Genomic DNA, 14,823 nt, shown 5'->3' with positions numbered 1-14,823 from the left:
ATTAAAGATTACTTTAATCCTTAAGTAAAGATGCCTTTACCAGACCAAGTATCTTCAACTTGGGGCTGTTATAGTTAAAAAAACAAACAAAACCAAACAACCCCCCCCCCATACTACTAAGAGTACAGAAAGAAAGAATATCGGTTACATGAGGAGATCTTCAGTGAGAGTCTAAGTCTGCTGAAATCCTTTACACTTTGAGGTACGCCTTGCACTTACAGCCATGTTCCCTTAACTRCAGCACACCAGGGATTGTTTCAATCTTTTATCTGGGAAGAACCTAAACTTAACCCTTTTTACTTACAGAATCATATCCTTCTCATTCTTTTGTTCTTCTCACAAAGAGCAGATTGTAGCCATAAGCTACATCTGGTAACCCGCGACATTTGCATGTATCACCCACACAATCCAGTAGTCTAATACACGTTCCAGTAATGCACTGCCGGGAGCAAGTCTATCMCACAGAAATAACTTTGTCCGCAGCAAGAAAATTTAACTTATCCAGGGACAACTGGGTTCCAACGATTTCAGCTGTCTATGATGAAATAAGGCATAATTTTCATATTTCACCAGGATGTCCTAGCTGCAGACAGGAAGATGGCACATACTATGTTTGCCACCACCTGTTAAGATCTGCCTTTGARCAACCAACAGCCCACTTCCAAGCAGACACAGATGCTCCCTTCCTTTTGCAACATAATATTGGATAGCAATAGCTGCCCAATTAAACAGTCTAAATAATAGTGCCTGGCACTAGAATAATCAAACCTATTTCTGAATCTTCAGGTATATTCTGTGGGCTGAATTCATATCAACACTCTTGGATGAAATAATGGAACCCTTTAAGAATTATTAAATACAAAGACATTATTTTTGGCTCACAAAATTCTGCAATCATAAGTTATAAAAGGTTGGAAAAATAATTCTGAGGACTCATCACTACTATTGTTTACCCTAGCAGCTGCTGTTGACCACTGTCAGAGACAGGATACAGAATGAAATGGACCTTTGGTCTGACTCTGTATGGACCTTCTTATATGAAAGCATGCACTCTGCAAGCTGAAAGTTATGAACTTTTCTCAAGCCTAAATAGCATGGATGGTGAAATCAAATATCACCATCAACAAGTTGAGATTGTTTATACACGCTCTTGATCCTAATCCTAGAAATTAGAGAACTAAAGACCTAGCTGAATACTTCTACAACTCCCAGATAAAATAACTCTTCTGTTTGGAACAGGGAATTATGACATCCCTCAAGAGTAAAGGGTAAGTGGAAGATAAGACAGGACTGAAAACAGTTACTGATGTTTTGATCATCAGCATGCACTTATCAGTTATGATGACTGTCCAGACCTAGTGGAATTTCCTGAAGGAAAGTTACAGAAACATCTCTATTAATTTAAAGAGACAAAAGTTAATTGTCTCAAAATATGTGGGCCCCTCTTTCTGTTAGTACTCCATGAGTATGACATTGTTTTTTACTAGCTTTTTATAGGAAGCTRTGAAAACAAATCTACCACACAGCCTCTTGATAATGCAGCATGATCCTTGCTCCTTTCAAGGAACAGAGAAATTCAGTTAGGAACAAACAGCTCTATTTCTCTTGAAGTCCAGGTCTTCTGTGTCGTAATAGACCTAAGTAGTCCAAAGACCAAAATCACAGGGACTGCCTGATCAAAACTCTGAAAGACTGCTACCAGAAAAACTCATCTGAGGAGCCTGTAATAGCCACAAAATCATTCTAGTAGTTGTATGAAAGTTTGAAAGGGATCTCAAGAAGCCATTTAGTTCACCACCAACATCGAGTCCAGCTGTATCTTAGAGATCCTCATCTAATTTGCTCCTAAAACCCTCCTGTGAATAAGATCACAATCTCTCCAGGCAAGCAATTCCCATGCTTCGCTATCTTTATCATTTCAAAGTTCTTTTTTTTTTTTTAATATGTAGTCTAAATATTCCCTGCTACGAAGCTCTCTTCTTCCCAGAGTGATAAGAGCTTATACTTTTTCCTCTGTGTGCTGAACTTTATTTATTTAAAGCCTGTTAACATGTTTTCCTTTTGCCTCTCCTTGTTACATTAAACAACCCCAGTTCCTTCAGTCCATCCTCGCAGGTAAGACTCCTAGATTTCTATTCATGCTCACTGCTGTTCTCTGAACTTTCTCCATTTGGTCCACATCTCTTGAAATGGGATGGCTCAAAAATGGATGAAATGAATGAAGTACTCATGCTGAAGCCATGCAACCACAGAAAAAGCAATGCATTTACTTCATACATCTAACAAACAGCACTAGTCACACGTCAGTGTGACTTTGGTCTTTCTGCAACAGAACTACACTGGGTTAGTTTATGACTCCCAGATTTCTTTCTGCAAAAATGCAGCTTTCCACTCACTTCCCAACTTGATCATCTCCCAAGGCAAAAAATCTGCAGTTGGTTCTGCTGAACTGCATTTTTTTCCCCTCAGGCTGCATCACCACATTATCAAGATCATTCTAACTTCCAATGCTACATGTTTACAGTTGTTCCATACTGGAAATTTGTAATTTTAATGCAAATTTCGGAAGTATATTCCAGTCCATTTTCCAAGTTCTCAAAACAACCCTTGAGCACTACTGAAAACTTAAAACAATTCTCCTTACCTAGATCCTCCACAAAACAGAGCATTAAAATACGCACAGACTTGGAAATACACAGCTCAAAGTTACTGAAATCTGATGACACTAAAATTCTGTTCAAAAGAAAGGAAGTTGATACATCCTCTTGATCTAATAAAATACATGAAAGTATTTAGAAGCATAAATATCAAAAGAAGATGATGTGCTCCTACCTCAGTTTGATATTCTTATTAACTTCTTGCTTTTCCTCTTAACCCGAAAGTTTTCTGGATTTTATTTTTAGATTTTCTCCAAAGTTTCGGTATGGTTTGACATAAATATAGTAAAAAATAGTTTACAGAACTCAGCTGGAGTTGAAACTAGTGAGGGATGCAGTGGGCAGCAAGAAGGCAAAAGGAGGCTAAGGAATGCTCACTGGGGCAGGGGACCTACAGATGATTGACACAGAAAAGGCTGAGGTACTCAAAGCCTTCTTTATATTGATGTATGTTTGTTTGTTTGTTTTTTAAACAGTAAAGGTCTGCCCTCAAGCCTCCCAGGTCCCTTGTCCCTCAGCTTAGGGACATGGGCTGGAAGACTGAGGCACCACCCACAGTAGAGGAAGACAGTTGGGAAGCACTTAGGCAAATTGAAGATATTTGAGCTTATGGGACCGGATGGGATGCATCAGAAGGTTCTGAAGGTGTTGGCCAGTGTGACTACAAGGCTGCTGTGTATTATTTTTGAAAGGTCTTGGCCATTAGGGGAGATCTGTGATGACTGGAAAAAGGCCAACATTGCAAACATCACACCTATCTTCAAGAAAGGCAAGGAGAATGATCCAGGGAGCTACAAGCTAGTCAGCCCAATCTCTGTGTCTACAAAATTATGGAACAAATCCTCCTTGAAACCACGTCCAGGCACATGAAAGACAAGAAGGTGCCTGGGAACAGCAGCACCAACTCACCAAGGGCAAATCACACCTAATCAACCTGATTACCTTCTATGAGGGGACAAAGGGAGAGCAGTGCTGTTTAACTTTACTTTAATGAAGACAACTGACCTGGCACTCCACAGTATCTGCATAACCAAATTGTTGAGAGATGGTTTGGAAAGGCGGAAAGAAAACTGGCTCAAAGCGTTCTGAACAGTTCCAAGCCCAGTCGGTGGCCTGTCACTAGCATTGTCCCTCAGGGACCTATAGTAAGGCAGATACCGTTTAACACCTTTACTGAGGACCTGGACAATGGCAGACAGTGCACCTTTAGTAAGCTGGGGGATGATACTAAATTGGGAGAAGCAGTCAATTTGCTGCTGCTATGTGGAAAAACTCCACATGCTGGAGAAATGGACTGGTAGAAACCTCATGAAGTTCAATAAAGGCAAATGCAAAGCCCTGCACCTGAGACAGAATAACCTGATACAGCAGTATAGGATGGTTCACAGACTGGCTAGAAAAGAAGATTTGCAAAAGACCTGCAGTCCTTGTGAAAAGCAAGCTGAAAAATGAATCAACAGTGTATCCCTGCAATGAAGAAAGCCACATACTTGCATCAGCAAGAGTACAGCCAGCAGGTTGAAGGATATGCTTATTTCCCCTCTATTCAACACTTGTGCAACCACATATGGAATATAATGTCTAGTTTTAGGTTCCCCAGTACAACAAAGACATTGACATACTGAAAGGAGTCCAGTAGAGGGTCACCGAGGTGATTAGGGAGGTAGAGCACATGGTTTACAATAGGATGCTCAGGGATCATTTTCTTCTTAAGACTGAGCAAACTCATCTAGGGTTTGGAGAGGTCTTACTGCTACCTTCAGCTACCTAACTGGGTGTACAGAGAACCGATCAAGACTCTTCTCGGACACCCACACTGGAAATATAAGAGGCAACGGACACAGTTTGAAACAAAGGGAATTTCAAGTAAATACAAGGAAAAAATCTTCTCACCATGAAGGTTGTCTGCCACTGGAACAGGCTGCCTAGAGAGGCTGTGCAGTCTCCATCCTTGGAGACATTCAAAATTTGACTGGACAAGGCCCTAAGCAGCCTGCTCTAACTTGGCTGTTTTGAGACAAGGGATGGACCATGTGACCTCTAGAGGTCCTTTCCAACCTAAGGTATTTTATCCTTCTACAACCAGCACATATAAGCACTAGAAGTTTGAGGTTTCAGAATGGAATAAGAAACTGCAAATGAGATGAAGAAATGGGTATGGATACCTACTTATGAATGCGATTAACACTTGGTAGCCCCTACATTTAGAATCAATTAGTTTTGTTTGTAGATAATTATTGATTCTACAAATCACAAAAAATGCAGCTGCCTGAAATAGGAATTGTTTTTCATAAAGGATAATCATCAGAAGTATTTAATTCTCATTAGCTTTCAATAAAATTTTAAGCCCCACAGCACTTCTAAAACATCTATCCCAAGTCTTTTGTGAAAGTTATTTTTAATTCATTCTTAAGCATTATGCCCTGTTGGAAAAAATGTAATATAATGTCATACTGCAAACAGTCTCCATAAAAACAGTGGAAAATGTGCGCTATCAGATAATTTTTTTTTAATAAGACTCCATACAGTTTCACAAATCACAATTTCAAAACCTTTGTGTGAATGTCAAGAGTAAAACAACCCAATGGAAAAACCTCAGGCTGCTATATGGTCAAGAATAGTGCTTACGTGATTTTAATATCCCTCTTGATAACAAGAAACTGGTTCAGTTACTGATACAACTGAATAGATAAAATTAAAAAGAGAATTTTCGCCAAAATATTTTCATATATCTGAAAGAAATCTGGATGTTTGTAGCATTACTGATATACCTTTTAGTTTAGTGTAGGAATGAAGAACAGGATCAGCAGAAACCATACACGGCCACCATGGAAAACCAGACACTTTGGACCACACTAGATCTCCTATATTATACTTCAGCAGATGGACTTTGTCTTCTTTGACAGCACTTTGAGTAGAATCTTTCTTAGCAGGAGCCTTAAAAGAAAAAAAAAGAAAAAAGAAGAAATATATTATCACCATATTTCTCCTTCAGATGTGCATTGGAATTACTAAATAGCACACAAAAATAGATGACAGACTACAGTTAGTATTCTGTTTAAATATTCTAGTTAGATGTAAAAACATAAGCAGTAGTAACAAAAGGAGGGAAGTAAGAATTAGTACACTAGAATAAAGAGCTATAGTGTTTGCTAACAAACAATAATATTTCTTCTGTAATAAAAATTAAGTCACATTCTTTGTTCTCTCACAGGGAAAAGTTCCCACTTTATTTCTGTGTTTGTTTTGGGTTAGAAATACTGATGAGTAAGCTGTTGTTTGCCTTTATCTTTCCGAATAACTGCTGAGAAATCATCAGGAATGCTTACTTTAATTTCAAACACGTTAACAGAGCATAGAACGTAGATGTGGAAGAGCCAACCTCCCTTTGTACTGACCATTGTTAATCAAGTTAAGTGCTACGCATAAATGTGTTCTTAGATTTAAAAAAACAAAACAATCYTCCCAAACTTAAAATAGACTGAAATACAGTCTTTATGTCTAAACAGAATCTACATAAATTACCAGTCAAAAAAAAAAAAAAAGAGCGTCGCATCTTTCAGCTTTATTCTTTTATTTTTATTTTTTTTTACATGCAAAGGAAATGTGAAATAAATCCYTCCCCACACCCTTTTCCAAGTCTTTCCCCCCCACTCCCGTTCCAATTCTAGCAGTAGAAGCTAGTGAGTGCCCAGCTTGTATTCTAAAGCTGTTTTAACTCTTGGAAAACTATCACAGAACTACTTCCATTTCGAGGGATAGATTTAATTACTACAAGGGATTTTTCTGTTCTCCTATGACACCCCCCCCCCTTTTCCTTACATCATAATGAAGTCCAGCAACAAAAACATTTATTCACGCACTTAAAACTATTTCATATTTTACAGAGTTAGTTAAATTTCATCTTTTTCACTTCATCTGTTCTATTTGATATGAATAAAGAATGTCCTTGTCTACACAAACTAGATGTAAGAAAGCACAGAATGTGTCTCATTACAGATACCTGTAAAAAGAATTACATATTTTAATTTGCTTTTCTGGTTTTCTAATACTAATTTTATGTGCAATGTGTTAGCTCATTCATCTTTCCTGGTACCAGCTTAACATACAGAAGGCAGACCAGAGTTTCACGCTTTCAGAGGATTTAATGTTAAAGCTGGAACAAAATTCTGTTTTAAAGAGTAAAACTGGGGAGAAGGAAGAGAGAACACTGAAAAAAATCTAGAAATCTAGAAGGCAGAAGCATACAGTACTTGAAGCATTACGTTGAGTCAGAACAGATCAGGTTACCTTGTATAGATTTTTAAATGCAGAAAGTACTACTAGACTAATTACATATTATTTTCCAAACACAAAACCTAACAATATCTTTGACACACTGCAAAAGCATTTTTTGATACTCAAACACAGAAGTACACCCAGTCAGAAAACCTAAAGCTTATTGTAGTAAGAACCTTCTTTCCCTAAAGCCTTTAAAGCCACTGCTGGTAAACACACGGGATGCTATGTCATCTGATTGTTATGGACAGTTACTCATCCAGTGATTCAGCTTTTCTGATGAATTCAGACTTGATCCATATGCCTCCAGCCAGAGCCATGTTCCCATGTCTCAAGGTTTTTGGCTCTCTAAGGATTCTTGTAAGACTGTCAGAAAACCCCTCCCACTGAGCTTGCCTCAAGCCCAGAAATCTCAAAAGACCTAAAAGATTCCAAGCAGATGTGAAAAATCAAATGCTCCTTCTAGCTAATATATATACATATACACATACACACACACACACACACACATATATATATATAAATAAAATAAATAAATATCCGAAGAACAGATCCTGGAAAAACGTTAATCCTAGAATACCTAAACCTACTTCAGCACTTAAACTGAATCAGTGGGATGAAATATTTTGAAATGAGTTAAATTTTCAAAAATGTGAATGCTATTCAGGATTCTAAATCTCATTTTTTATTTCAGTGCCCCCCCCCCAAAGTGCAACTAAGCTGCAAAGATTTACAACTATAATCTGAGAAGGAGCTAGCTAGAATAATTAAAGGGCTCTAGCAGGGCTTCTTATCACAGCACAATCCAAAAGGGTTGGCAGGAGAGGGGTGACTATTGCATTTCAACATATCTACAAGCACTTAAAATTTTTTAAAATTGCTCAGAATTCTTATATCATATTGGATGATGACACAAAACTCAAAACTCACAACCCTCTGATAATACCTGCAAGCCTGATCTATACAACGCTTGCTACCTTTCTTTTTTATTGATAAAATGTATATACTTTGAAAAGAGAGGCAAAATACAGCACAGGATTCTATCAACATAGTTTTTTGAAAAGCTGTCACGTGAGGTTATTTAAAAACCTATAGACACTATTGGTATGAACTCACACATTTCCATCTTAATTTCCCTACACATCCTGTTATAGTTTGCTTTTGTCATTCTGGTAATCACTCTGATCTATTTAATAGGTATCTCAATAGTAAACAGATCTATTGTTACTGAGGTGAAATTCCTGGCATGTACTTTTGAGACAAGCAGCTTTATAATACTTGACAGTCTCTAGTATATCCTGAAGTTGTTTAAAAACGATAGAAAATGCTACATACTGAAAGGCAGTCACATGCATAGATTTTACTAAGGTTTCCGGTTGGGGGTTTTTTTTTGGTCTTTTTTTGTTGTTTTTTTGTTTTTGAATTATCCATGGGCTGGGATGGAAGGCATTTCTACACAAATTTGCCGCCCAATTCCCTGATGGCAGGCTACATTACTGGATGATGAGAGCTGGAGCTTCTTTATGAGGAACTTGTACTCTCTGTAATTTTTATGAATGGGAAATGATCATGCAAGTAACAGAAGCAGAATAAAAAGTAGTAATCTGGCTTACTTCTCCCCCCCCTTCTTCTTCCTCTTCTCTCCTTTTCCTCCAGAAGGACAACCGAGCGTCCCTAGTGACATGTAGTCAGATACAAAGCAGGGAATCTGACCATGCGCCCTGGGAAAGTGAGAGGTAGCGCCGGGAAGCACACTGCCGGTGGCCTGTGTGAATGCACTAGAAGACAGGGAATATCTGCTACTGCAATAGCAGATCTAGTCTCTTTGTGATGAAACCTAAGCAAATTAAGACAGGAGATTTGTGGTTCAGAGCACAACTACAAAASTATTTAGAGGGAAGCTCACACAAATAAGTATATTAAGTTACTTTCTCCCCCAGTTTTTGCCTCTAACTTGATGAGATTTTCTATTTCTTGAAGTTGTTCCCGTTTCTATTTAGACATCGTACCCACAAATGCTAACAAAGGAAAGCCTGTAGGGTTTGCTGTGCTGCAGAGGAGCACACATCAGTCAGTCTTTGCTTACTGTTACTGTTAAGTAAGTCTGGATTGCTCTGCATCTCCCTGGAGTTTGTCCCATTCCATACCTTTTCCTGCAGTTTGGACAGAAGCAAACACACACGTTTAGTTTCCGAATCTCCCCCCCCTTGTCCTTCCCTAATTACAGGGGAGCCCAGCAGCCGTGGAGCTGGCCACCCCCTCACTCGTCTAACCCACAAGGCTTGAAACCAGCCTCACTGAACAGCAAGAAGGAAACAGCATGAGAAGTTCCTTCTCTCCTGCTTTGGGAAAGGTTTCCTGGGGGTTCTGCTCTTCAAACACTAGGCTGCAAAGAAATTGCCTAAACGGATAGTGGAAGCATAGGGGGGCAGGTGATAACTACCGTACAGACCAGCCCTGATAGGGCACACAGCAGCTATGCGACAGGCCCTGCGCTGCTCAGCATGGCAGACGCGAGTTTCAGCAGAACTCTCTAAACTTCCTCGATTAGCATCCTGCTAAAGACCTGCTCTGAAAGGCAGCAGACAGATTTTATTTTGTCCTGGTGGGTGTGGGGGTGTAACAGAATAATTTCATTTACACAACTGAATTTTTCTATGATAAATTATACCTTTAGGAGTAAAAACATCTTTAAAAATTCATTTGCGCCAGCAATCACAATAGGCTGAGGAGAACCAAAGAACAAATTTAACATGCCTTTTCTTCTCCCATAACATTTCAGAGCTCTCCTTTGTCATTTCTCTCAGCACTTTCATGATCAATGAGTGACAGGCAGATTGACAAGAACTTATGACAGTGCTGTAAGCGCTCTACCAGCTCACCCAAAGAGGTGAAATGTGATCGCTTGGACATAGAAAACATTGGTAATTAACTTTACCTACAACTGATCCAAAGAATCATAACAATTTTCATTTAGTTCTGGTCTCACTAATACACACGATGGATTTAAACCCCCCCCCCCAAACCAAAAACAAACAAAAAAAAAGTGCACCACAAAAACAGTTTACAAACTTTAACATAACCTGCATAACATGTAGCCTATGGCAAGCAAGACTGAAGACTACACTAGATAGAGTCTTACTATCATGGACAAGAACTTACGGTGAATGACAGGTAATTTCAAGTTAAAAACTATTTTAAAATGACTAAGGAACAATGCATTTAAGGATGGCATCTCCACCGCATTCAGAGCTTTACATTTGTTTGTACATTATGTTATGAAAACACCACGCTAAGTTTTCAGTAAGCAAGGGACAAAAGCATTTTAAAAACAAACAAAAACCCTCAAACCTGAAAGGCATAGCAGTTGGTGTGAGACTGAGATAAGTTATCCTCTTTTAAAATAATCAATGATAAAAAGTAAAGATGTTAATATTAACATTATCCGTTTTGTGTATATACGTGTGTGCATGTAGGTCCATGAAGAATTACAACCCCTCAGAATTACTGCAAGTTACCTGAAGTATCAAAAAGCTAATATATTACTACACAAACTTAGAGAGCTATAGAAATCAAAAGGAAAAAAGAAAAATCTAACCATCATTTTTTAGAGCTCAACATAAAATACAGTAAAATCCAAGCAATGCAACTTACAGATAAGAAATGCCATAGATTGTCAGAAAGGGACTGGACAGAGAACAATACTGAAAATTGATGGAGAACAAACCACCAGAATTTAATATTGAACAAGGAAGAGGAGAGTCATTAAGACAGATGAAGACAGCAAATGTTCTCCTCTGTGTAACACCACAGGGAAGTCGCTGTCGAACAACTTGCGGATATCTCCCTTCCTGTTTTCAATTCAGTTATGTCCCATATCCAAGTTTCCACTAGAATGCACTACACTAGAAGGCCAGGCTACAACTACAGGCTGCTAGAGGTTCCCCTGCATCAAGAATAAAGATCAACTGGAACTACAAAGAAACTAAAACAAAATGGTCAAGGTTCCTAAACGGAATATAAGCAGTTAAAATACACTTTGAGTCAAACTTAGAACATGTAAACAGTCAAACCTGCTGCTTCTATGTCAAAAAGATCAGTGCTGCATGCTGACCAAGACCACTTTTTTTTGTGGTCCTGCTATCTACTTGTGCTGTGTTTCATCTACCAATACTCCCATTTTCTATCACGCACTTCTGTTAAAAAAAAAAAAAAAAAGTCTTCTCTTGCCTCTCCTATCAGGAGAGGCAGTGAACTAATGGAAGTGGCTGTAGAGCAAACTCATCCATCCATAGGTTAACAAGCGATGGTAGTTTGTCTGGAGAAATACATTTAAGAAGTGGCCAGTGTTCAGGCTATGAAAATACAGTATCCACAGTACATAATTGCATTAGTGTTTTGTTCTGTTTTTTTTTAACATCATTAATTCATAACTTAAAATAAATCTGTTTGTCCCAGAAGGACAAGTCCTTAGAGGCTCTAAGTTTACCCAAATAGCTCCCACCTTCACTGGGATGTGAGGAGTATATTGAGGTAGTAATTAACAACTAAATGAATGTGATAAAGATAAAATATGTTTTCATTTCATGATGCTATATACTGTTCATCATCTAACTAAAGAGTGCTGTGTAATTACATATTCTTTATGTAGATATATAAAGACATGCAACAGACCACTGCTTAGAGAAAGTATTTCAGGCAGAAAAGTGTAAACCTGACCCTCACAATTCTGCTTTTTCTTTGAAATTTATTATTGCAAAAATACAAGAGGATGAGGAGACAGGAAGAAAGAAACAATGGTTTGACAAAGTTTTGCATTCCATTTTCAGCAGAACAGAAGGAAACTTTTTAGATGAGCACTGAAAGACTGCAGTCTTCAAAAGGCCATTGCACCAACCTCTGCACAATATCTTGCTCTGAACATCTGCAACACCCTCCCAAAACATACATGATGCTGTGTATGGGTTGGAAGACCAAGGGGGAGAAGGACACGAAAAGCCCAGATTACAAGAAACAAGCTAACTATACTGGGGGTTTGTTTGTTAGTTTTTCAAATTTTTGACTATTCTATTCCAAGTTGGAGATGTAACTACAACCTTCCACAGTCAATTACTAGAACAATTACTTTCAAGGTATTTCTTCAAGTTATCTTTTCCTTTATTCTGTTACTAAGCATATGAAAAAGAAAGTCAAATAATGGCAGTGTGAAGAATTACTTCTATAGATGACGCTAGGTGTTTGATTCTTCCTGACACAACCAGGATTCCCCCCCACCCCCAGTCTGCTTAGTAAAGCTATCAAACGAGAGGACAGAAAAAGGCTAAGAAATCAATGCTCTACTTGCAGATACCCTAACAACTTTTCAGCAATTGCTGAGGCTCTTCTAAAGCAAGTGTCAGTTTACTGACAATAGGCTTGTCTCCTTGGTTACTTTCTACAAAATTATCTGAAGCAGTTCACGGACAACATGTCGAATACCACCACATAGGACCCTCCTCTGCAAGAGGGAAAGAAAGCAGAAGACCCATTTAAATTTAGACAGGGGTTCATAATGCAGATTATTCATAAAGCAAGATAAAAGCTCAAATTTAGATTTCATATCAAACACTACTTTTGGTTACATTTGAATTATTTTTTCTGGCTTTGGCTCTCTCTTTATCAAATCTGCAGCAGATGAGGTTTGCTTTTTTTTTTTTTTTTTTTTTTTTAAATGTTTTCACATTTAAAAACAAATCCGTCTATACAAGTCAGCACTCTTCTTTTATACAAACACTATATGAACAAGTATTTTAGAAATAAACTTAACAAGGCATTTTAGTAACTAGGATACAAACCTTTTTTCAGAGTAAAGAGTTGAAGAGAAACAGATTCAATCATTCACAGATAGATCCAGTAAGATGCAAGTTCTGGAACACTTCCCAACCCTCAATCTTTCCGCAAATGTGGAGAGCAGTTTCTTTCAGCTGCTTTACTGAATTTACATTTAGATGACCTCTTAAATCATAAGTTGCTGGCTTAGTTTTGAAAGGTTCCATGTTTCAGAAATCAGTGTTTAAATTAGATACAGCTTGATCAGAATGAATGAAACCTTTTTTTATAGAGTATTATAAAAGGATTCCTGCCTATATCCAACTCTTCTAACCTTCACCCACCCTCAAGAGTTTAAACTAGATAATGTGGTATCTGGGTGTATAAGACAGTGTGGATACAAGATGCTACAAAAGTATGGAAAAGCATGACTGCAGAGCGTGAAGGAGGTTTGGCACAGGAAACAAAGTTATTTCTGAAGAATTTCCATATGAATTTCACATCAGATAACAGAAAGAAAGCTAAATCATCTTAGCGTACCTACGAATTTTCAAAATGCCACATCCATATGTATTTTATTATCTGCATGTACAAAGGTTTCACACATCTTCAAGATAAGAATCAGCTTGGATCAGGGCATCATCCTTAGCATTCTCCTACACACTTACAGAGTTCAGTAGGCAAGAGTTTTCCCAAAGCACTTTCTTAATAGATATTCTTCTCTTGGTAGCTGACAAACATCCAAGGTAGCACAGGTGGATGTTCTGAATCCTTATCTTCTTGGTAGAAAATAAAAAGCCCAAATCCACACAATAGTGCCAACAGGCAACTAACTGGTGTCACAGAACACTGTTGTCTGGTGAAAGCAGATACCAATCCCTATACTTTTCTGTGACAAGAACACTTCTGAAAGAAGCGGTCCAATAGAACAAACACCGACTTGACATAAAGGGTCTCAGTTAGCTAGCTAATAACTTGATACAGGCCAAACACTACTTTGCTTTTGAGAGCAGACCTTTAAATCCAATTCCCACAGGTTAAAAACAGGTACAAGAGGTTTCTGGTAAGCAATTTCCATTCTGTTGTTATACAGAAGTAGTAGGCCCTCCTGTTCTAGGGATGAAGCCTGAGAAAGAATATCAGTGGTTAATCAACCTAGTAGGGAAGTTTGTTGGGGTGGGGGTAAAGGGAGGGGGGGAAACATACATTATCTTGATTTGGCAATGCTGAAGCACATTTCTGAAACAGTCCTTATTCTCAGCGATAAAGGTATAAAGAAAACCTGGGAAACTCCAACTAAAAATACCCCAATTCTATATGAATATTAAAAAGCCTTTGCAGTAAAACATCATAAAAGTGTATGATCAAAGTGCTATCAATTCTACAAGATCCCAAATTATTTTTGTTACTAGGAGCATTCTCAACATACATACAGGTTTACACTCATTTACAGAAAATTGAAGCTTTTATATCATTAGGTGCTGCTGTAAGGCCACAGGTTCACCTCCCTTCTTCATACAAGTGCAGCAGACCTCATTTAACAATAGTCTACACAAAATGTAGTTTTCCCTTTTGCTTCCAAAATAAACCATTTTTATAATCCCTCTTTGGAAGAAAGGAATTCTTTCCTTATTACTGACTACATATATTTTTAGCCTCTGCCCATTTTATGATGCCCAAGAGAACACTTTTTAGGTACTTCCGGTTTTCACAAAAAGTAGTAGTGCAAATTTTATCCAAGTCAGACCTGTTTATCTWTAATAGGAGAATAAATAAACACTGTAATAGACAAACCTACGATTAGTGTCTGTACCTCTTCTGGAAGTCCTAAAGTTCATGTGTCCTACACAAAATCCATTCGAGAACAATGAAACTCACAAAGAAGGTTGATACCGTTCCAAGCCAGATCAAAATATTTTGCTTTTGTTACTTTGCATAAAGATTACTACTAAACTTCTTTCTTGACAAAAGGGGGCTTTTAAGGGCCAGAAATGACTTCTGGTGTAGATCACTAGTTTCCTTAAAATCTGCCTGTAAATCCATCCAAGTAACATAAAACTGAACTGCAGACCTAACTCTC

At 38.0% G+C, this 14,823-nt stretch overlaps 1 protein-coding gene across 5 annotated transcripts in view; it reads right to left on the bottom strand.

The window, feature by feature from the left end:
- Window positions 1-14,823, bottom strand: part of NSD2 (nuclear receptor binding SET domain protein 2) — an 88,878-nt gene that overhangs the window by 44,226 nt on the left and 29,829 nt on the right. For all 5 annotated transcript variants that reach the window (XM_026064536.1, XM_026064537.1, XM_026064534.1 and 2 more), the window contains one exon: window positions 5,429-5,594. In XM_026064536.1, the coding sequence (XP_025920321.1) occupies window positions 5,429-5,594 (166 nt within the window). The remainder of the gene's footprint in view (window positions 1-5,428; window positions 5,595-14,823) is intronic.

This window comes from Apteryx rowi, unplaced genomic scaffold (genome assembly GCF_003343035.1).
Source record: "Apteryx rowi isolate R43461 unplaced genomic scaffold, aptRow1 scaffold_22, whole genome shotgun sequence".
NCBI lineage: Eukaryota > Metazoa > Chordata > Aves > Apterygiformes > Apterygidae > Apteryx > Apteryx rowi.
Note: the sequence above shows the minus strand (reverse complement) of the source record. Positions and strands in the feature narration are given on the sequence as shown.